Here is a 21,739-nt window from a genome sequence, read left to right as displayed (position 1 = left end):
AATGAAGATTACGGTAGTCCCCAGTCACATTATAATGAAGATTACGGTAGTCCCCAGTCACATTATAATGAAGATTACAGTAGTCCCCAGTCCCCAGTCACATTATAATGAAGATTACGGTAGTCCCCAGTCACATTATAATGAAGATCACGGTAGTCCCCAGTCACATTATAATGAAGATTACGGTAGTCCCCAGTCCCCAGTCACATTATAATGAAGATTACGGTAGTCCCCAGTCACATTATAATGAAGATTACGGTAGTCCCCAGTCCCATTATTATGAAGATTACAGTAGTCCCCAGTCCCATTATAATGAAGATTACGGTAGTCCCCAGTCACATTATAATGAAGATTACAGTAGTCCCCAGTCCCCAGTCACATTATAATGAAGATTACGGTAGTCCCCAGTCACATTATTATAAAGATTACGGTAGTCCCCAGTCACATTATAATGAAGATTACGGTAGTCCCCAGTCACATTATAATGAAGATTACGGTAGTCCCCAGTCCCCAGTCACATTATAATGAAGATCACGGTAGTCCCCAGTCCCCAGTCACATTATAATGAAGATTACGGTAGTCCCCAGTCCCCAGTCACATTATAATGAAGATTACGGTAGTCCCCAGTCACATTATAATGAAGATTACGGTAGTCCCCAGTCACATTATAATGAAGATTACGGTAGTCCCCAGTCACATTATAATGAAGATTACGGTAGTCCCCAGTCACATTATAATGAAGATTACGGTAGTCCCCAGTCCCCAGTCACATTATAATGAAGATCACGGTAGTAGTCCCCAGTCACATTATAATGAAGATTACAGTAGTCCCCAGTCCCCAGTCACATTATAATGAAGATTACGGTAGTCCCCAGTCACATTATAATGAAGATTACACAGTCCCCAGTCACATTATAATGAAGATTACAGTAGTCCCCAGTCCCCAGTCACATTATAATGAAGATTACGGTAGTCCCCAGTCCCCAGTCACATTATAATGAAGATTACGGTAGTCCCCAGTCACATTATAATGAAGATTACAGTAGTCCCCAGTCACATTATAATGAAGATTACAGTAGTCCCCAGTCACATTATAATGAAGATCACGGTAGTCCCCAGTCACATTATAATGAAGATTACGGTAGTCCCCAGTCACATTATAATGAAGATTACAGTAGTCCCCAGTCACATTATAATGAAAGTAGTCCCCAGTCACATTATAATGAAGATTACGGTAGTCCCCAGTCCCCAGTCACATTATAATGAAGATTACGGTAGTCCCCAGTCCCCAGTCACATTATAATGAAGATTACGGTAGTCCCCAGTCCCCAGTCACATTATAATGAAGATTTACAGTCCCCAGTCACCGGTAGTCCCCAGTCACATTATAATGAAGATTACGGTAGTCCCCAGTCACATTATAATGAAGATTACGGTAGTCCCCAGTCCCCAGTCACATTATAATGAAGATTACGGTAGTCCCCAGTCCCCAGTCACATTATAATGAAGATTACGGTAGTAGTCCCCAGTCACATTATAATGAAGATTAAGAGTCCCCAGTCACGTTATAATGAAGATTACGGTAGTCCCCAGTCCCCAGTCCCCAGTCACATTATAATGAAGATTACGGTAGTCCCCAGTCCCCAGTCACATTATAATGAAGATTACGGTAGTCCCCAGTCACATTATAATGAAGATCACGGTAGTCCCCAGTCACATTATAATGAAGATTACGGTAGTCCCCAGTCACATTATAATGAAGATTACGGTAGTCCCCAGTCACATTATAATGAAGATTACGGTAGTCCCCAGTCCCATTATTATGAAGATTACAGTAGTCCCCAGTCCCATTATAATGAAGATTACGGTAGTCCCCAGTCACATTATAATGAAGATTACAGTAGTCCCCAGTCCCCAGTCACATTATAATGAAGATTACGGTAGTCCCCAGTCACATTATTATAAAGATTACGGTAGTCCCCAGTCACATTATAATGAAGATTACGGTAGTCCCCAGTCACATTATAATGAAGATTACGGTAGTCCCCAGTCCCCAGTCACATTATAATGAAGATCACGGTAGTCCCCAGTCCCCAGTCACATTATAATGAAGATTACGGTAGTCCCCAGTCCCCAGTCACATTATAATGAAGATTACGGTAGTCCCCAGTCACATTATAATGAAGATTACGGTAGTCCCCAGTCACATTATAATGAAGATTACAGTAGTCCCCAGTCCCCAGTCACATTATAATGAAGATTACAGTAGTCCCCAGTCACATTATAATGAAGATTACGGTAGTCCCCAGTCACATTATTATAAAGATTACGGTAGTCCCCAGTCACCGGTAGTCCCCAGTCACATTATAATGAAGATTACGGTAGTCCCCAGTCACATTATAATGAAGATTACAGTAGTCCCCAGTCCCCAGTCACATTATAATGAAGATTACGGTAGTCCCCAGTCCCCAGTCACATTATTATGAAGATTACAGTAGTCCCCAGTCACATTATAATGAAGATTACGGTAGTCCCCAGTCACATTATAATGAAGATTACAGTAGTCCCCAGTCCCCAGTCACATTATAATGAAGATTACGGTAGTCCCCAGTCACATTATAATGAAGATTACGGTAGTCCCCAGTCACATTATAATGAAGATTACGGTAGTCCCCAGTCCCCAGTCACATTATAATGAAGATTACGGTCCCCAGTCACCAGTCCCCAGTCCCATTATAATGAAGATTACAGTAGTCCCCAGTCACATTATAATGAAGATTACGTAGTAGTCCCCAGTCACATTATAATGAAGATTACGGTAGTCCCCAGTCCCCAGTCACATTATAATGAAGATTACGGTAGTCCCCAGTCACATTATTATAAAGATTACGGTAGTCCCCAGTCACCCAGTCCCCAGTCACATTATAATGAAGATTACGGTAGTCCCCAGTCCCCAGTCACATTATAATGAAGATTATGAGTCCCCAGTCACATTATAATGAAGATTACGGTAGTCCCCAGTCACCGGTAGTCCCCAGTCACATTATAATGAAGATTACGGTAGTCCCCAGTCACATTATAATGAAGATTACGGTAGTCCCCAGTCACATTATAATGAAGATTACGGTAGTCCCCAGTCACATTATAATGAAGATTACGGTAGTCCCCAGTCCCCAGTCACATTATAATGAAGATTACGGTAGTCCCCAGTCCCCAGTCACATTATAATGAAGATTACGGTAGTCCCCAGTCCCCAGTCACATTATAATGAAGATTACGGTAGTCCCCAGTCACATTATAATGAAGATTACGGTAGTCCCCAGTCACATTATAATGAAGATTACAGTAGTCCCCAGTCCCCAGTCACATTATAATGAAGATTACGGTAGTCCCCAGTCACATTATAATGAAGATTACGGTAGTCCCCAGTCACATTATAATGAAGATCACGGTAGTCCCCAGTCACATTATAATGAAGATTACGGTAGTCCCCAGTCACATTATAATGAAGATTACGGTAGTCCCCAGTCCCCAGTCACATTATAATGAAGATTACGGTAGTCCCCAGTCACCAGTCACATTATTACGAAGATTACGGTAGTCCCCAGTCACCTGTCACATTATAATGAAGATTACGGTAGTCCCCAGTCACATTATAATGAAGATTACAGTAGTCCCCAGTCCCCAGTCACATTATAATGAAGATTACAGTAGTCCCCAGTCACATTATAATGAAGATTACGGTAGTCCCCAGTCACCCAGTCCCCAGTCACATTATAATGAAGATTACGGTAGTCCCCAGTCACATTATAATGAAGATTACGGTAGTCCCCAGTCCCATTATAATGAAGATTACAGTAGTCCCCAGTCCCATTATTATGAAGATTACGGTAGTCCCCAGTCACATTATAATGAAGATTACAGTAGTCCCCAGTCACATTATAATGAAGATTACAGTAGTCCCCAGTCCCCAGTCACATTATAATGAAGATTACGGTAGTCCCCAGTCCCCAGTCACATTATAATGAAGATTATGGTAGTCCCCAGTCACATTATAATGAAGATTACAGTAGTCCCCAGTCCCCAGTCACATTATAATGAAGATTACAGTAGTCCCCAGTCCCCAGTCACATTATAATGAAGATTACGGTAGTCCCCAGTCCCCAGTCACATTATTATGAAGATTACAGTAGTCCCCAGTCCCCAGTCACATTATAATGAAGATTACGGTAGTCCCCAGTCACATTATAATGAAGATTACGGTAGTCCCCAGTCCCCAGTCACATTATAATGAAGATTACAGTAGTCCCCAGTCACATTATAATGAAGATTACGGTAGTCCCCAGTCCCCAGTCACATTATAATGAAGATTACGGTAGTCCCCAGTCCCCAGTCCCCAGTCACATTATAATGAAGATTACGGTAGTCCCCAGTCCCCAGTCACATTATAATGAAGATTACGGTAGTCCCCAGTCCCCAGTCACATTATAATGAAGATTACGGTAGTCCCCAGTCCCCAGTCACATTATAATGAAGATTACGGTAGTCCCCAGTCACATTATAATGAAGATCACGGTAGTCCCCAGTCACATTATAATGAAGATTACGGTAGTCCCCAGTCCCCAGTCACATTATTATGAAGATTACGGTAGTCCCCAGTCCCCAGTCACATTATAATGAAGATTACGGTAGTCCCCAGTCCCCAGTCACATTATAATGAAGATTACGGTAGTCCCCAGTCCCCAGTCACATTATAATGAAGATTACGGTAGTCCCCAGTCCCCAGTCACATTATAATGAAGATTACGGTAGTCCCCAGTCACATTATAATGAAGATTACGGTAGTCCCCCCATTATAATGAAGTCCGGTAGTCCCCAGTCACATTATAATGAAGATTACGGTAGTCCCCAGTCACATTATTATGAAGATTACGGTAGTCCCCAGTCCCCAGTCACATTATAATGAAGATTACGTAGTCCCCAGTCCCCAGTCACATTATAATGAAGATTACAGTAGTAGTCCCCAGTCACATTATAATGAAGATTACGGTAGTCCCCAGTCACATTATAATGAAGATTACGGTAGTCCCCAGTCCCCATTATAATGAAGATTACGGTAGTCCCCAGTCACATTATTATAAAGATTACGGTAGTAGTCCCCAGTCACATTATAATGAAGATTACGGTAGTCCCCAGTCACATTATAATGAAGATTACGGTAGTCCCCAGTCACATTATATGAAGATTACGGTAGTCCCCAGTCACATTATAATGAAGATCACGGTAGTCCCCAGTCACATTATAATGAAGATTACGGTAGTCCCCAGTCACATTATAATGAAGATTACAGTAGTCCCCAGTCCCCAGTCACATTATAATGAAGATTACGGTAGTCCCCAGTCACATTATAATGAAGATTACAGTAGTCCCCAGTCCCCAGTCACATTGTAATGAAGATTACGGTAGTCCCCAGTCACATTATTATAAAGATTACGGTAGTCCCCAGTCACATTATAATGAAGATTACGGTAGTCCCCAGTCACATTGTAATGAAGATTACGGTAGTCCCCAGTCACATTGTAATGAAGATTACGGTAGTCCCCAGTCACATTGTAATGAAGATTACGGTAGTCCCCAGTCACATTATTATAAAGATTACGGTAGTCCCCTGTCACATTATAATGAAGATTACAGTAGTCCCCAGTCCCCAGTCACATTGTAATGAAGATTACGGTAGTCCCCAGTCACATTATTATAAAGATTACGGTAGTCCCCAGTCACATTATTATAAAGATTACAGTAGTCCCCAGTCACATTATTACGAAGATTACAGTAGTCCCCAGTCACATTATTACGAAGATTACAGTAGTCCCCAGTCACATTATAATGAAGATTACAGTAGTCCCCAGTCCCCAGTCACATTATAATGAAGATTACAGTAGTCCCCAGTCCCCAGTCACATTATTATGAAGATTACAGTAGTCCCCAGTCCCCAGTCACATTATAATGAAGATTACGGTAGTCCCCAGTCACATTATAATGAAGATTACGGTAGTCCCCAGTCCCCAGTCACATTATTATGAAGATTACAGTAGTCCCCAGTCACATTATAATGAAGATTACGGTAGTCCCCAGTCCCCAGTCACATTATAATGAAGATTACGGTAGTCCCCAGTCCCCAGTCCCCAGTCACATTATAATGAAGATTACGGTAGTCCCCAGTCCCCAGTCACATTATAATGAAGATTACGGTAGTCCCCAGTCCATTATAATGAAGTCACATTATAATGAAGATTACGGTAGTCCCCAGTCCATTATAATGAAGATTACCAGTCACATTATAATGAAGATTACGGTAGTCCCCAGTCCCCAGTCACATTATAATGAAGATTACGGTAGTCCCCAGTCACATTATAATGAAGATTACGGTAGTCCCCAGTCACATTATAATGAAGATTACGGTAGTCCCCAGTCACATTATAATGAAGATTACGGTAGTCCCCAGTCACATTATAATGAAGATTACGGTAGTCCCCAGTCACATTATTATAAAGATTACGGTAGTCCCCTGTCACATTATAATGAAGATTACAGTAGTCCCCAGTCCCCAGTCACATTATAATGAAGACGGTAGTTCACATTATTATAAAGGTAGTCCCCAGTCCCCAGTCACATTATAATAAAGATTACGGTAGTCCCCAGTCACATTATAATGAAGATTACGGTAGTCCCCAGTCACATTATTATGAAGATTACAGTAGTCCCCAGTCACATTATAATGAAGATTACAGTAGTCCCCAGTCACATTATAATGAAGATTACAGTAGTCCCCAGTCACCAGTCACATTATAATAAAGATTACAGTAGTCCCCCCCAGTCCCCAGTCACATTATAATGAAGATTACAGTAGTCCCCAGTCCCCAGTCACATTATAATGAAGATTACGGTAGTCCCCAGTCACATTATAATGAAGATTACGGTAGTCCCCAGTCCCCAGTCACACAGTATTATATGAAGATTACGGTAGTCCCCAGTCCCCAGTCACATTATAATGAAGATTACGGTAGTCCCCAGTCCCCAGTCACATTATAATGAAGATTACGGTAGTCCCCAGTCCCCAGTCACATTATAATGAAGATTACGGTAGTCCCCAGTCACATTATAATGAAGATTACGGTAGTCCCCAGTCACATTATAATGAAGATTACGGTAGTCCCCAGTCCCCAGTCACATTATAATGAAGATTACGGTAGTCCCCAGTCACATTATAATGAAGATCACGGTAGTCCCCAGTCACATTATAATGAAGATTACGGTAGTAGTCCCCAGTCCCCAGTCACATTATAATGAAGATTACGGTAGTCAGTCCCCAGTCCCCAGTCACATTATAATGAAGATTACGGTAGTCCCCAGTCACATTATAATGAAGATTACGGTAGTCCCCAGTCACATTATAATGAAGATTACAGTAGTCCCCAGTCCCCAGTCACATTATAATGAAGATTACGGTAGTCCCCAGTCACATTATTATAAAGATTACGGTAGTCCCCAGTCACATTATAATGAAGATTACGGTAGTCCCCAGTCACATTGTAATGAAGATTACGGTAGTCCCCAGTCACATTATAATGAAGATTACGGTAGTCCCCAGTCACATTATAATGAAGATTACGGTAGTCCCCAGTCACATTATTATAAAGATTACGGTAGTCCCCTGTCACATTATAATGAAGATTACAGTAGTCCCCAGTCCCCAGTCACATTGTAATGAAGATTACGGTAGTCCCAAGTCACATTATTATAAAGATTACGGTAGTCCCCAGTCACATTATTATAAAGATTACAGTAGTCCCCAGTCACATTATTATGAAGATTACAGTAGTAGTCCCCAGTCACATTATTATGAAGATTACAGTAGTCCCCAGTCACATTATAATGAAGATTACAGTAGTCCCCAGTCCCCAGTCACATTATAATGAAGATTACAGTAGTCCCCAGTCCCCAGTCACATTATTATGAAGATTACAGTAGTCCCCAGTCCCCAGTCACATTATAATGAAGATTACGGTAGTCCCCAGTCACATTATAATGAAGATTACGGTAGTCCCCAGTCCCCAGTCACATTATTATGAAGATTACAGTAGTCCCCAGTCACATTATAATGAAGATTACGGTAGTCCCCAGTCCCCAGTCACATTATAATGAAGATTACGGTAGTCCCCAGTCCATTATATGAAGTCCCCAGTCACATTATAATGAAGATTACGGTAGTCCCCAGTCCCCAGTCACATTATAATGAAGATTACGGTAGTCCCCCCCAGTCCCCAGTCACATTATAATGAAGATTACGGTCCCCAGTCCCCAGTCACATTATAATGAAGATTACGGTAGTCCCCAGTCCCCAGTCACATTATAATGAAGATTACGGTAGTCCCCAGTCACATTATAATGAAGATTACGGTAGTCCCCAGTCACATTGTAATGAAGATTACGGTAGTCCCCAGTCACATTGTAATGAAGATTACGGTAGTCCCCAGTCACATTGTAATGAAGATTACGGTAGTCCCCAGTCACCGGTAGTCCCCAGTCACATTATAATGAAGATTACAGTAGTCCCCAGTCCCCAGTCACATTGTAATGAAGATTACGGTAGTCCCCAGTCACATTATTATAAAGATTACGGTAGTCCCCAGTCACATTATTATAAAGATTACAGTAGTCCCCAGTCACATTATTACGAAGATTACAGTAGTCCCCAGTCACATTATTACGAAGATTACAGTAGTCCCCAGTCACATTATAATGAAGATTACAGTAGTCCCCAGTCCCCAGTCACATTATAATGAAGATTACAGTAGTCCCCGTCCCCAGTCCCCAGTCACATTATTATGAAGATTACAGTAGTCCCCAGTCCCCAGTCACATTATAATGAAGATTACGGTAGTCCCCAGTCACATTATAATGAAGATTACGGTAGTCCCCAGTCCCCAGTCACATTATTATGAAGATTACAGTAGTCCCCAGTCACATTATAATGAAGATTACGGTAGTCCCCAGTCCCCAGTCACATTATAATGAAGATTACGGTAGTCCCCAGTCCCAGTCACATTATAATGAAGATTACGGTAGTCCCAGTCACATTATAATGAAGATTACGGTAGTCCCCAGTCCCCAGTCACATTATAATGAAGATTACGGTAGTCCCCAGTCCCCAGTCACATTATAATGAAGATTACGGTAGTCCCCAGTCACATTATAATGAAGATCACGGTAGTCCCCAGTCCCCAGTCACATTATAATGAAGATTACGGTAGTCCAGTCCCCAGTCACATTATATGAAGATTACGGTAGTCCCCAGTCCCCAGTCACATTATAATGAAGATTACGGTAGTCCCCAGTCCCCAGTCACATTATAATGAAGATTACGGTAGTCCCCAGTCCCCAGTCACGTTATAATTATAGTCCCCAGTCACATTATAATGAAGATTACGGTAGTAGTCCCCAGTCCCATTATTATAAAGATTACGGTAGTCCCCAGTCACATTATTATAAAGATTACGGTAGTCCCCCCAGTCACATTATTATAAGTCCCCAGTCACATTATTGAAGATCGGTAGTCCCCAGTCACCAGTCACATTTATAATAAAGATCACATTATAATGAAGACGGTAGTCCCCAGTCACATTATAATGAAGATCACGGTAGTCCCCAGTCCCCAGTCACATTATAATGAAGATCACGGTAGTCCCCAGTCACATTATAATGAAGATTACGGTAGTCCCCAGTCACATTATAATGAAGATTACGGTAGTCCCCAGTCACATTATTATAAAGATTACGGTAGTCCCCAGTCACATTATAATGAAGATTACGGTAGTCCCCAGTCACATTATAATGAAGATTACGGTAGTCCCCAGTCACATTATTATAAAGATTACAGTAGTCCCCAGTCACATTATTATGAAGAGTCCCCAGTCACATTATTATAAAGATTACAGTAGTCCCCAGTCACATTATAATGAAGATTACGGTAGTCCCCAGTCACATTATAATGAAGATTACAGTAGTCCCCAGTCACATTATAATGAAGATTACGGTAGTCCCCAGTCACATTATTATAAAGATTACGGTAGTCCCCAGTCACATTATTATAAAGATTACAGTAGTCCCCAGTCACATTATTACGAAGATTACAGTAGTCCCCAGTCACATTATTACGAAGATTACAGTAGTCCCCAGTCACATTATAATGAAGATTACAGTAGTCCCCAGTCCCCTGTCACATTATTACGAAGATTACAGTAGTCCCCAGTCACCTGTTGATACTTGGTGATGTCACTAGTAATGGTTGATGCTTGGTGATGTCACTAGTAATGGTTGATGCTTGGTGATGTCACTAGTAATGGTTGATGCTTGGTGATGTCACTAGTAATAGGGTAGCACCAGGGTGTAGCCAGAGGATAGCTAGCGTCCGTCCTCCTCTGGGTACATTGACTTCAATACAAAACATATGTGGGAACTCCTTCATTCCGGGAGAAGCTGGTTAAGAGAATGCTAAAGAGTGTGCAAAGCTGTCATCAAGGCAAAGGGTGACTACTTTGAAAAATCTCAAATATAACATATATTTTGATTTGTTTAACACTTTTTTAGGTTACTACATGATTCCATATGTGTTATTTCATAGTTTTGATGTCTTCACAATTATTCTACAACGTAGAAAATAGTTAAAAAAATAAAGAAAAACCCTTGAATGAGTAGATGTCCAAACTTTTGACTGGTACTGTATGGGGTCATGACAGTGTTCTGACGCTGTGTGTCAAGTAAAGTGTTACCCACTATTTTGATTAGCTCTACATTTTTTCAGGAAACCATTTGCTAATGTATAAAACTTACAGGGTTTCACTGTTTAGGTTTTAATGCTCGTTTTTTTTGGGCTTCCGTTTTAAGTTTACCATGTAGCTAACCCATGTCATTAATCTATGGTACAAACGCAACACAGCCATAGCTAATTATAATTTCTCTCCGCCATAGTTTGCGTTTATAAATCTAAAAGCTATCATTGGAGATCGTAGGATATCTATTTTTAGTTCACGCTCGTTTTTTCCCCTCCGGTATTATGTAGTTCATTCAGTATAGCCTGTAGCAGCCTAACGCCCCTTTGCCATCGACATTTATAAAAATGTACGTCAGTACATGTCATACCAACTAAATCCACTAGAGGGCATACAAGTTAAGAGAATGATTATTGACCTGCATAAATCAAATGCAATTTCATTTGTCACATCCCCCGAATACAACCGTGAAATGCTTACTTACAAGCCCTTAACCAACAATGCAGTTTAAAAAAATAGAATTAAGAAAAGGTTTACTAAATAAACTAAAATAAAAAATGTAATAACACAATAAAATAAGAATAAGGAGGTTATATACCGGTAAAGAGTCAGTGTGCAGGGGTACAGGTCAGTTGAGGTAATTTGTACATGTAGGTAGGGGTAAAGTGATAATAAACAGCAAGTAGCAATATCAATGTAAATAATTGTTCAGCAATCTTAAGGCTTGGGGGTAGAAGCTGTTAAGGAGCATTTTGGACCTAGACTTGGCGCTCGTGCAGGTAGCAGAGAGAACAGTTTGTAATGACCTTGCAGGTAGCAGAGAGAAAAAAATGTTGGGCCTTCCTCTGACATCGCCTAGTATATCGGTCCTGGATGGCCAGTTATCTTAGCAATAAGAGGGAGCTGATGTGTGAAATTTGTTTTGATTTAGAATGGACCATTATCATGCACCTGTCTGGAAGCAGGGTCAGTGGGAAATAATACATGTCATCTATACAGTTAAATAGTGAATGGAGGACACTTTTCCCTTGGTTCATTTTAATGCCAGCCAGGTAGGTTATACTCCTGTTTGTAAAGATAAACAATGTGCTTTATATTAGGTAAGTTGAGAAATAAATATAGTAGGCCTGGCCTACAGAAAGCTGATGGGATCCTCCTCTTTTTAAGAGGCCATCACTCTATTTTCTCCTGCAATTGCAATTATAGAAATGTTGTTGCAACTTCAGCTCATGGGCTCTCATGAAGTGTTTAGTTAGATTTTCTAATACATTTACATTGATGTCAGAGTGATTAGAGGGACAATAGAGTGCCGAGCACCAGGCAGTTAGGTAGGCTAATGACCATCAGCAGCATCAGAGCTTAGAGAAGCCTAGTTGCCGTGACAAAACAGTCACGTGGAATTTGACTGCCTTCATGACTCGTGACCGCCGGTGTGGCGGTAATACGGTTACCGTAACAGTGGTATGGACTCGAACATGATTATTTAGCAATGATCAACAACTCAGTCGGTCTCAACTTCCAGTTAGAATAGTAGAATACACTGGAGAGGCGGTAATAGTCACAGCAACAGTCCTAGTTAGTACAGCCTCTGATTCAGAGACAGTGTGTACAGTGGCGAAAGTATTCACCCCCCTTGGCATTTCTCCTATTTTGTTGCCTTACAACCTGGAATTCAAACTGAGATTTTTTGGGAGGGGGGGGTTGTATCATTTGATTTACACAATTTGCCATTGGCCGCTAGCTCAAAAAAATAAACATTTGTGAGATAATTAACTCGCCAGCTGTATTAATGTATAGCTTTGTACATTTACATTTAAGTCATTTAGCAGACGCTCTTATCCAGAGCGACTTACAAATTGGTGCTTTCAATCGTGATATGTACTTCAGAGGAAAACAGGCACGTTTCTCTACATACACCAACAAGCCAGTGCATGACGATTAGCTTAGCAACCACGTGACGCAGCATAACAACACACACGCGATTGGTCGGCAGTCTGCTGGGTGAGGCGTCATACATTGCCATCTCCTCCCTATAATATCTCTGGTAACAGCACCACAGTAATGCACCCTGGACTAGAGGCGCAAATCGGGAGAAACAGGCTGGCTGCTCTCAAAATGATTGTTGGAAAATATTGTGTGCATTTCCATAAGGCTGTGGTGTATAGCCTCCCTCCCAGTCATTCTGAAGAGGTCTATAGCCCTGGAATAAAATGCATATTTCTCAACTGCCTTCATCTTTGTGTTAAGGGAGAGGGAGCATGTACACAATCTCACCTAATGGTATGTTCATTCAAATGAGCACCATCCACTTGTTCAGGGTAACTAAATAAAAGTAACTGCCAAAATAAAGGTAAACGCCAGCAGTGTGTTAATAGGGTGTTGGGCCACCACCAGACAGAACAGCTTCAGTGCACTTTGTTGATGGTGGTGGAAAATGTCTCAGTAGCAGGTTAACATGGTCATTTAACCTTCAGATAAATTACACAGTTGAGGTAAAGAACACCGCAAAAAAAGTGTCTCATTCGAGTTATGACATCGGACATTATTGAAAATCTGACATGTATGATAAGATGTTTTCGATCAGACATGAAAACATTAAAGACCCAGGAACACTCATGAAAATCAACGGAACACTCAAGAGATGCACAAAAAAATATCAAAATGGGTAAACCTTTCCTTTAATAAAAACTCCAGAAAGAAACGTATTTCCACAAGCTTTTTATTGAAAACAGACACCTCACTTCTTGGCCTTGAAGTACTCTTCAATCACATCCTTGGCTTGAGACTCCTTGCCATAGTCCTAGAGACAGAGGAGGAAGGGGGGGGGGGTTATAAATTAAATGTTATAAAGGAGCTAGCTACAAGACCGTTTACAGTCCTGAATAGGGTCCCATTAGGGAGAAAGCATTCAGACCACTTGACATATTTTGTATCGTTACATTCCTGTTGTATAATATATACTACATACAATACCCCATAATGACAAAGCAAAAATAGGTTGAGAAATTAGCAAATGTAAAAAATTATAAACAGAAATACCTTATTTACATAATTATTCAGACCCTTTTGCTAGGATACTTGAAATTGAGCATCTCGTTTCCACTGATCATTCTTGATGTTGGTACAAATTGATTGGAGTCCATCTTTGGTAAATTCAATTGATTGGACATGATTGGGAAAGGCACACACCTGTCTATATAAGGTCCCACAGTTGACAGTGCATGTCAGAGCAAAAACCAAGCCATGAGGTCGAAGGAATTGTCCGTAGAGCTCTGAGACAGGAGGCACAGATCTGGGGAAGGGTACCAAAACATTTCCGCAACATTGAAGGACCTCAAGAACACAGTGGCCTCCTGAACTGTGCAATCTGGGGAGAAGGGCCTTGGTCAGGGAGGTGACCGAGAACCGGCTGGTCACTCTGACAGAGCTACAGATTTCCTCTGTGGAAATGGGAGAACCTTCTAGAAGGACAACCATCTCTGCAGCACTCCACCAGAGTAAAAGTCACATGACAGCCCATTTGGAGTTTGCCAAAAGGCACCTGAAGAACTCAGACCACGAGAAACAAGATTCTCTGGTCTGATGAAACCAAGATTTAACGCGCCTGAATGTCAAGTGTCACGTCTGGAGGAAACCTGGCACCATCCCTACGGTGAAGCATGGTGGTGGCAGCATCATGCTGTGGGGATGTTTTTCAGTGGCAGGGACTGGGAGACTAGTCAGGATGGAGGGAAAGATGAACGGAGTAGAGAGATCCTTGATGAAAACCTGCTCCAGAGCGCTCAGGACCTCAGACTGAGGAGAAGGTTCACCTTCCAACAGGACAACGACCATAAGCACACAACCAAGACAACGCAGGAGTGGCTTCTGGACAAGTCTCTGAATGTCCTTGAGTGACCCAGCCAGAGCCCGGACTTGAACCCGATCGAACATCTCTGGAGAGACCTGAAAATATCTGTGCAGCGACGCTCCCCATCCAACCTGACAGAGCTGGAGAGGATCTGCAGAGAAGATTGAGAGAAACTCTCCAAATACAGGTGTGCCAAGCTTGTAGCATCACACCCAATAAGACTCGAGGCTGTAATCGCTGCCAAAGGTGCTTCAACGAAGTACTGAGTAAAGGGTCTGAATACTTGTGTAAATGTGATAATTTAATACATGTGCAAAAATGTCTAAAAATCTGCTTTTGGGGTATTGTGATGTCATTATGGGGTATTGTGATGTCATTATGGGGTATTGTGATGTCATTATGGGGTATTGTGATGTCATTATGGGGTATTGTGATGTCATTATGGGGTATTGTGAGTAGATCAATGAGGGGATTAAACATTTTAGAATAAGGCTGTAATGTAACAAAAATGTGGATAAAGTGCAGCACTGTACATTGTGGTAAGTATGGTAAAGTAACTAATAAAATGGTCAATGTAGCCATTTATTGGGACCCCAGACACCACAGTGAGGCGTCGGGGCTCGTACTCTGGCAGACACACTCTGGCCAGATGTATAGAACAAGCAGCTGCAAGGCACTGAGGGCACAGCACCTGCACTCGACTGGCACCAACAGCTCTGATCACACAGTGGACGCAGTTACGCCACAAGGAGCCCTCCGTAAGATACAGCTCACTCTCCCCAGAAGTTTCCGGAAGATTTACAGGCAAATGTTTTGAGTTTTAAAATATACCTTGATTACAACACAGCTGCAGCCCACCACCTTACGGGGTTTGCCTTCGCGGTCGATTTTACACAAACCGACCCACTCGCCAAGCTTCTTGTTGTCATCGACCTGGTGCACAGGGAAGAGGCGGGAGGAGAGAGGTGAAGACAGGAGAAAATATGGAAGGATTCGGCAGTGCTAGTAATTCCATAGTGTCTCAAACAGAAACCTATATAGTGCACTACTGTTGAACAGGGTCCATAGGGTTCTAGTCGAAAGTAGTGCACTATAGAGAGGATAGGGAGCAGTATAACCTCTACTCCGTCCAGTATCATCATGGCCCCCTTCGTTCTGCACCATAACATAGCAACACTACTTCTCAGTGGTTCCCACAGGTCAAAACAGCCTACTTTCTCTGGACTTGTAAATATGCACCCAGTTTCTGCGTTCTCATTGGTGTAACCAGTACCCCCAATATGCACCGGTTTCTGCGTTCTCATTGGTGTAACCAGTACCCCCAATATGCACCCGATTTCTGCGTTCTCATTGGTGTAACCAGTACCCCCCCCCCCCAATATGCACCCGGTTTCTGCGTTCTCATTGGTGTAACCAGTACCCCCCCCAATATGCACCGGTTTCTGCGTTCTCATTGGTGTAACCAGTACCCCCCAATATGCACCCGGTTTCTGCGTTCTCATTGGTGTAACCAGTACCCCCAATATGCACCGGTTTCTGCGTTCTCATTGGTGTAACCAGTACACCCCCCACCCCAATCTATCCCAGGATTTATACCTTGATGAGGTTAATCTGATGCTCAGCGCAGAGAGCTTCCACCAGCTTCACGTACATGGGCTCATCGCAGTTGGCAGCAAGGACGCAGAGGTGGGCCTGGCGCCTGGACACAGGAGAGGATGGGAGAGAGCGAGGCTCAGTTAACATGAGGATTATAACTAGGTAACTACGTTAGTGTGCTAGAGCTGGGAAATTACAGACAAGAGAGCCATGGCAACACATTTTGATCAGTCATGTAAATAAGTGCTGAAAAGAAATTGGCTCCCTATTTAAAAAGACGGAAACAAGCTATGAAAGAAAAACACGAGTTGTGGTGCTGGTACCAACGTTACCATGTTAAAATGATACAGCGCCGAAAATAATATCCTACAATGTAACCGCATCTATTCCCCTTATGTTTACCTCCCAAATGACACCCTAATTCCCCTAGTATATAGAACACTCCTTTCAAAGGTAGTGCACCAGCTAGGGACTAGGGTACCATTTGGGACAGAGATACTTCAGCGTTTGGGTAACGATGGCAACCCAACTATCAGCCGTACTTCACCAACTAATAGAACACAGCAGGAAAAAAAAAGACAATCCATTTCTTGTCTGTCCCAAATTACACCCTATTCCCTACATAAATGCTCTAGGCAAAAGTAGTGCAACATGTGCCAGCCACTACACATGGAATGAAAGGCATGCCACTTAGGGAACAAAGTAATGACCAGAAATGTTCAAACTCACTTGTCCAGCGCCTTGGCGGCCTCACGGATACCGCGGGCCAGACCGTCATGGATGAGTGCGGTCTTGAGCACCTCAGGGAGAGCGGTGTTGACATCCATCACACCTCCAGCAGCGATGCTGAGGGGGAAAAGGACATGGGGAGACGAGGTGGAGGAGAGGGGAACGACGGGAGAGGACATGGGGAGAGAAGGTGGAGGAGAGGGGAACGACGGGAGAGGACATGGGGAGAGAAGGTGGAGGAGGGGAACGACGGGAGAGGACATGGGGAGAGAAGGTGGAGGAGGGGAACGAAGGGAGAGGACATGGGGAGAGAAGGTGGAGGAGGGGAACGACGGGAGAGGACATGGGGAGAGAAGGTGGAGGAGGGGAACGACGGGAGAGGACATGGGGAGAGAAGGTGGAGGAGGGGAACGACGGGGAGAGGACATGGGGAGAGAAGGTGGAGGAGAGGGGAACGAAGGGAGAGGACATGGGGAGAGGTGGAGGAGAGGGGAACGACGGGAGAGGACATGGGGAGAGAAGGTGGAGGAGAGGGGAACGACGGGAGAGGACATGGGGAGAGAAGGTGGAGGAGAGGGGAACGACGGGAGAGGACATGGGGAGAGAAGGTGGAGGAGAGGGGAACGACGGGAGAGGACATGGGGAGAGAAGGTGGAGGAGAGGGGAACGACGGGAGAGGACATGGGGAGACGCGTGGGATGGGAAAGGGGATACAACAGTTAGTTGGCTGCAACTGACCGGTAAAGGCGCTAGTCCTCCGGGTTGAATGTGCGCAATCAATCGGCGTGTCAGATAAGGGATCTCACTCATAATTTGAAGTGAAGGGGTATCCGACTAAAGAAAGTAAATCATCACACAAGCGCCGGGAACTATCTACTCCGTTAGCAATGCAGCTTCATTCACATTTAAATATATACTTGGTTGCAGCCACCGGACTATACGCCATAGTGTTGCCAAGAGTATTAAAAGTGCAAGTAGAAACATGGAAATTATATTTTCGGAACAAAGCACCACTTGACACGCAATTAAACTTTTAAACGTGCACATGTGTTGGCTAGCTAGCCTTGGTTCAGGAGCTAAACCGGAGTACAACCGTCACGCTTACCCTTCCTCGGCCATTGTAGATTATCGATGGATGGGGGACCTAAAAGTTCTGCAATATTGATCAAACATGAAAGAAACGTTACTATTCATGATGATACAGTGATTGTGGTGAATTTTCAACAAACGATGTTTGATAAATCCGACGGATTATTTGCTGAAGATGTAGAAACCCACCCAATCTCCTCTCTGACAGTGGGTAAAAGAGAACGTCACGCAGTCGGTGACATTCATTTAAGGGCAGAAGGAGGACCCGAGAAGTAGGTAGTCATGATTCTGCCTGTCTAATAATAACGGCTCAGAAAACAGAAGTTTGTAGAGTTTCCGTTGTAAAACAGAAATATACAATTCGTTGAACTATATTTAAAATTAACAGTTCATACAAGACATTAAATGTTTATTTGCGTAATTTTAATATATTTTGTCGACTGACGTGTTTTTTGAATTTGGCTGTATTTTACTGTGATTGTAGTATGCATAACATGCATATTTTTGAATGCACATGTTCATATTTTCTTCAAAATGCTGTTTTTTTTTGTTGTTGCTGTACTGTGAATGTGGAAGTCTATGGGCCATGCCAAATATTCCATAAACTCTGCCATGGCATGCCACTGTGTGGGAACGCTGTGTATGTTTGTTGGGATGTTGATGGAATGTTCTGCTAACCCACAGAAAAACTGGAAACATTAATGCTCTTGCAACGTTCCCATGAAACGTGTCTAGAACATTAATATTGTATATTATGAGAACATGGCAAACACGTTCTGGGTATGTTCTGTTTGACATTAAGGGAAATGTTCTCCTAACTCTTAACAACAAAACATGCTAAAAAGGTTATCAGGAGTTTTTTTTTGCTAACAGATTGAATGTTCTCGCAACTAAAGGAAAACCGGACACTGAAACATCAGGGTAACATTACAAAAACGTTCTCTCTCCCTAGAATTGTTAGCTGGGAAGTAAATCTGATTTTTTTATTTTACCTTTATTTAACTTGGCAAGTCAGTTAAGAACACATTCTTATTTTTCAATGACGGCCTAGGAACAGTGGGTTAACTGGCCTAGGAACAGTGGGTTAAACTGCCTTGCTCAGTGGCAGAACGACAGATTTGTAGCTTGTCAGCTCGGGGATTTGAACTTGCAACCTTCCAGTTACTAGTCCAACACTCTAACCACTAGGCTACCCTGACGCCTCTACACTCTAACCACTAGGGCTACCTGCCTCCTCTAAGCACTAGGCTACCTGCCTCCTCTAACCACTAGGCTACCTGCCTCCTCTAACCACTAGGCTACCTGCCTCCTCTAACCACTAGGCTACCTGCCTCCTCTAACCACTAGGCTACCTGCCTCCTCTAACCACTAGACTACCTCCTCTAAGCACTAGGCTACCTGCCTCCTCTAACCACTAGGCTACCTGCCTCCTCTAACCACTAGGCTACCTGCCTCCTCTAACCACTAGGCTACCTCCTCTAACCACTAGGCTACCTCCTCTAACCACTAGGCTACCTGCCTCCTCTAACCACTAGGCTACCTGCCTCCTCTAACCACTAGGCTACCTGCCTCCTCTAACCACTAGGCTACCTGCCTCCTCTAACCACTAGGCTACCTGCCTCCATTTCCGCTCGGTTGCCCGGAGCCCTGTTCTGTGAGCTCGCAATGAGTCGTCGAGCCACGGAGCGGGAGGGGAGGACCGAGCCGGCCTGGAGGATAGGGGACATAGAGAGTCAAAGGATGCAGAAAGGGAGGAGAGGAGGGTTGAGGAGGCAGAATCAGGAGATAGGTTGGAGAAGGTTTGAGCAGAGGGAAGAGATGATAGGAGGCTACCTGCCTCCTCTAACCACTAGGCTACCTGCCTCCTCTAACCACTAGGCTACCTGCCTCCTCTAACCACTAGGCTGCCTGCCTCCTCTAACCACTAGGCTACCTGCCTCCTCTAACCACTAGGCTACCTGCCTCCTCTAACCACTAGGCTACCTGCCTCCTCTAACCACTAGGCTACCTGCCTCCTCTAACCACTAGGCTACCTGCCTCCTCTAACCACTAGGCTACCTGCCTCCTCTAACCACTAGGCTACCTGCCGCCTCTAACCACTAGGCTACCTGCCTCCTCTAACCACTAGGCTACCTGCCTCCTCTAACCACTAGGCTACCTGCCTCCTCTAACCACTAGGCTACCTGCCTCCTCTAACCACTAGGCTAACTCCCCCCTCTAACCACTAAGCTACCTAAAGTAAAATAAAATAAAAATATATATGCATAGTCACTTTAACCATATCTACATGTACATACTACCTCAATCAGCCAGACTAACCAGTGTCTGTATGTAGCCTCGCTACTGTATATAACCTCTCTACTGTATATAGCCTCTCTACTGTATATAGCCTCTCTACTGTATATAGCCTCGCTACTGTATATAGCCTCGCTACTGTATATAGCCTCTCTACTGTATATAGCCTCTCTACTGTATATAACCTCTCTACTGTTATAGCCTCTCTGCTGTATATAGCCTCTCTACTGTATATAGCCTCGCTACTGTATATAGCCTCTCTACTGTATATAGCCTCTCTACTGTATATAACCTCTCTACTGTTATAACCTCTCGACTGTATATAGCCTCTCTACTGTATATAACCTCTCTACTGTATATAACCTCTCTATTGTTATTTTCAAAATGTCTTTTTACTGTTGTTTTATTTTCTTTACTTACCTACACGCACACACACACACACACACACCTCGCTACTGTTATTTTTCACTGTCTTTTTACTGTAGTTTTATTTCTTTATCTACCTATTGTTCACCTAACACCTTTTTTGAACTATTGGTTAGAGCCTGTAAGTAAGATTTTCACTGTGGTCTACTACAGCTGTTGTATTCAGCATTTCACTGTAAGGTCTACTGCACCTGTTGTATTCAGCATTTCACTGTAAGGTCTACTGCACCTGTTGTATTCAGCATTTCACTGTGAGGTCTACTACACCTGTTGTATTCAGCATTTCACTGTGAGTTCTACTACACCTGTTGTATTCAGCATTTCACTGTAAGGTCTACTACACCTGTTGTATTCAGCATTTCACTGTAAGGTCTACTACACCTGTTGTATTCAGCATTTCACTGTGAGGTCTACTACACCTGTTGTATTCAGCATTTCACTGTAAGGTCTACTACACCTGTTGTATTCGGCATTTCACTGTAAGGTCTACTACACCTGTTGTATTCGGCATTTCACTGTAAGGTCTACTGCACCTGTTGTATTAAGCATTTCACTGTAAGGTCTACTACACCTGTTGTATTCAGCATTTCACTGTGAGGTCTACTACACCTGTTGTATTCAGCATTTCACTGTAAGGTCTACTACACCTGTTGTATTCAGCATTTCACTGTAAGGTCTACTGCACCTGTTGTATTAAGCATTTCACTGTAAGGTCTACTACACCTGTTGTATTCAGCATTTCACTGTAAGGTCTACTACACCTGTTGTATTCAGCATTTCACTGTAAGGTCTACTACACCTGTTTTATTCAGCATTTCACTGTGAGGTCTACTACACCTGTTGTATTCAGCATTTCACTGTGAGGTCTACTACACCTATTGTATTCAGCATTTCACTGTAAGGTCTACTACACCTGTTGTAT

At 43.0% G+C, this 21,739-nt stretch overlaps 1 protein-coding gene and 1 non-coding gene across 2 annotated transcripts; both read right to left on the bottom strand.

Moving 5' to 3' along the window:
- Positions 1-13,535: 13,535 nt before the first annotated feature.
- rps12 (ribosomal protein S12) lies at positions 13,536-18,344 on the bottom strand. The gene is made up of 6 exons (XM_029643390.2): positions 18,286-18,344; positions 18,113-18,160; positions 17,008-17,124; positions 16,279-16,381; positions 15,514-15,615; positions 13,536-13,632 (listed from the first exon to the last, which is right to left on the bottom strand). Exons 2-6 carry the CDS (start codon positions 18,124-18,126, stop codon positions 13,570-13,572), a joined length of 399 nt encoding a protein of 132 aa, XP_029499250.1. The 5' UTR covers positions 18,127-18,160; positions 18,286-18,344; the 3' UTR covers positions 13,536-13,569.
- Positions 17,791-17,868, bottom strand: LOC115114936 (small nucleolar RNA SNORD101). The gene has a single exon (XR_003861301.1). It is a non-coding gene; the product is annotated as a small nucleolar RNA SNORD101 (small nucleolar RNA).
- Positions 18,345-21,739: the final 3,395 nt, after the last annotated feature.

Source organism: Oncorhynchus nerka, unplaced genomic scaffold (assembly GCF_034236695.1).
Source record: "Oncorhynchus nerka isolate Pitt River unplaced genomic scaffold, Oner_Uvic_2.0 unplaced_scaffold_960, whole genome shotgun sequence".
Classification (NCBI taxonomy): Eukaryota; Metazoa; Chordata; class Actinopteri; order Salmoniformes; family Salmonidae; genus Oncorhynchus; species Oncorhynchus nerka.
Note: the sequence above shows the minus strand (reverse complement) of the source record. Positions and strands in the feature narration are given on the sequence as shown.